Source organism: Ovis canadensis, chromosome 18, assembly GCF_042477335.2.
Source record: "Ovis canadensis isolate MfBH-ARS-UI-01 breed Bighorn chromosome 18, ARS-UI_OviCan_v2, whole genome shotgun sequence".
Classification (NCBI taxonomy): domain Eukaryota; kingdom Metazoa; phylum Chordata; class Mammalia; order Artiodactyla; family Bovidae; genus Ovis; species Ovis canadensis.
The window spans coordinates 16,228,171-16,231,391 of record NC_091262.1 but is presented as its reverse complement, the minus strand read 5'-3'; the positions used below and the strand labels follow the sequence as shown (position 1 = coordinate 16,231,391).

Here is a 3,221-nt window from a genome sequence, read left to right as displayed (position 1 = left end):
TCAATTTTTTCACAAGGTGTGTGGAAGTGTTTTAACATTATGTCCAAAAGATGCCTTATGGTAACCAAAGATAGAATACTAAAAATCAACCTTTTGTTGTCGATTTTTAGTACTTATAGTAAAAAACATTTTATCAGGTATTCAGAATGGGGCCTGTTCTATAAAGTATTGCTGTAGAAGAGCCATCATATCAATCTTCTACTGACAAATACTTTTAACTTGATTAACCCTTAACTGGACCTGGAACAACAGACTGGTTCCAAATAGGAAAAGGAGTCCGTCAAGGCTGTATACTGTCACCCTGCTTATTTAACTTCTATGCAGAGTACATCATGAGAAACGCTGGGCTGGAAGAAACACAAGCTGGAATCAAGATTGCCGGGAGAAATATCAATCACCTCAGATATGCAGATGACACCACCCTTATGGCAGAAAGTGAAGAAGAGCTAAAAAGTCTCTTGATGAAAGTGAAAGAGGAGAGTGAAAAAGTTGGCTTAAAGATAAACATTCAGAAAAGGAAGATCATGGCATCCGGTCACATCACTTCATGAGAAATAGATGGGGAAACAGTGGAAACAGTGTCAGACTATTTTTGGGGGGCTCCAAAATCACTGCAGATGGTGACTGCAGCCATGAAATTAAAAGACGCTTACTCCTTGGAAGAGAAGTTATGACCAACCTAGATAGCATATTCAATAGCAGAGACATTACTTTGCTGACTAAGGTCCGTCTAGTCAAGGCTATGGTTTTTCCTGTGGTCATGTATGGATGTGAGAGCTGGACAGTGAAGAAGGCTGAGCGCCGAAGAATTGGTGCCTTTGAACTGTGGTATTGAAGAAGACTCTTGAGAGTCCCTTGGACTGCAAGGAGATCCAAGCAGTCCATTCTGAAGGAGATCAGCCCTGGGATTTCTTTGGAAGGAATGATGCTAAAGCTGAAGCTCCAGTACTTTGGCCACCTCATGTAAAGAGTTGACTCATTGGAAAAGACTCTGATGCTGGGAGGGATTGGGGGCAGGAGGAGAAGGGGACGACAGAGGGTGAGATGGCTGGATGGCATCACGGACTCGATGGGCGTGAGTGTGAGTGAACTCCAGGAGATGGTGATGGACTGGGAGGCCTGGTGTGCTGTGATTCATGGGGTCGCAAAGAGTCGGACACGACTGAGCGACTGAACTGAACTGATACCATACAAAAATAATCATTAGCATTTACCATCTGGGTCCAATGAAATCTTTCTATTTTTCATTTCAATGAAAATTTTGTCATTATTTGAATTATTTACACAAAATTAAAGTGATAGTAAAAAAAAGCTTTGTTAAAATTTTTAATATAATTTTATATTTTGCAAAATGAAAATTTTACTTCATTTTTCCTGGTCTTGGAGATTGTATATACACCAAATGTACAGAGTTGTCTGCTTGTTTGTTTGTTTTTCAGGTTTTAAAACTTTTAATGTGCATATTAAAAAATTGTGCATTCCAGTAATTAAAATAATTTGAACAACAACAAAAAAATGGAACTCTGATTAAACTGCATTTTACAGCTCACAGGACACCTTGGACCAGCTTGTTTTTCACTCTAGATTTCACTGTCGTCCCACCCAGCTTCCTTCTTCACCAACATGCTAATTCTTTTCCTTACTTGTCAGCCAGACAGGCAGATAGATGGGAGAGGCAGGAGAGGTCTAAGTTGTCAGTAGTTCTCCATTCATTTAAACTTGATCCAACCTCTTTGCATCTTACAAAGCTAAACAGCTAAAAGAAGTAAAATAAGGCAATGCTTGCGGAATCTCCAGTGCATACTGGTGGCGCAAGCTTCAGTACGACTCGCCTGCTTGTTTCTCCTGTTCAGTTGTTTCTTTTGAAGGCAGTGGATTTTTCTCTTGCGTTTCTGTTTTCTTCAGTCTCAATTTATCGAACTTCTCAATCTCAGCCATACCGAGTTTGTCAGACATGGTTGCGCCGGAACGGAGCAAGCTGCGCGCGAGTGAGCTCCGGTCTGTGCAGTGACCGCTGCCAAGTCTGTACAGGGTTTTTGAATGCAACCAACTCCTCATCAACTGTCACGCATAAACCTGAAAATACTGATTACAGATTTTAGATACATCTCTAATATGTTCTAGGCTATCATTACTTCTGATTTTCTTGGGCTTGTATTATCAAAATGAAATGCTTTTGAAACTGGTTCATAATTTAAGAAAGAATAATCATCTTTCCACAATAGTTGCAAACATTTTCACTTTTAGATTAATAACACCAACTTCAGTGGTCAATACAAAATCTCTTCATTACTTCTGTATTATTTATTTCATCCCTGTTACCTTTGCATAGATACCTGACTTCAGAATTTTTCCACTAAAGAATTGTATCAATAGATCATGATGCACAAACATAATAAAAATTGAAAGAATACTATCATATAATCTTTAGCAAAATAGAATTGTCCAGATTCTTGTAAAAAAATATTGTGAAATTCTTACAGTTAAATGACTAGCTGGATGAAAATGCTGTATTTTCTTTTCGTCCTTATAAATGTATTGATAATCTATTTGATAAAATTCATCTAGGATTCTGTCATCTAGAGATATATGATTTAAGATTTTCTTAATATGATGAATTTCATCATTATTGGGACAATTTAGAGTGTTGCTATATATAGCTTTGAGTTCATCTTCTGATCCAACCAATATGAAATATTTTCCCTTAATTTCAATAAAGATCTTTAAAAAAAAAAGTGATTACATTAAAATGTTTCCAAACTTGATTTATGCTTTCTTTAAAAATGATATAACACTCTGGGAAATAAAATAAGAAAATTGCAAGATTACATAACAGATAATTTCCCCATGGCATCATTCTTGCAGACAATGCCATCTGTATTATTTTTCTACAGAGTTAACATTTTAAAGAAATAGTTGAGGGTAATGGGATCAAGATGGTGGAGAAATAGGATGTGAAGCTCACCTTCTTCCATTCATATATCAGAAATATATCTATATGTGGAACTCTCACAGAACATCTACTGAATGCTGCAGAAGACCTCAGACTTCCAAAAGGTCAAGGAAGTCTCTGCATAATGAGGTAGGGCAAAAGACAAAAAAATAAAAAAGAGAGAGAGAGAAAGTAATCAGGACAGGACCAGCGCCTCTGGGAGGAAGCCGTGAAAAAGGAAATGCTTCTACACATTGAGAAGTCCCCTCACTGGTGGGGACAAAAGGGA

At 37.5% G+C, this 3,221-nt stretch overlaps 1 protein-coding gene across 1 annotated transcript; it reads right to left on the bottom strand.

The window, feature by feature from the left end:
- Positions 1 to 1,818: 1,818 nt before the first annotated feature.
- On the bottom strand, positions 1,819 to 1,956 carry LOC138423542 (thymosin beta-4-like). Its single transcript, XM_069559532.1, has one exon. The coding sequence runs from the start codon at positions 1,954 to 1,956 to the stop codon at positions 1,819 to 1,821; it is 138 nt and encodes a 45-aa protein (XP_069415633.1).
- Between the last annotated feature and the right edge of the window lie 1,265 nt (positions 1,957 to 3,221).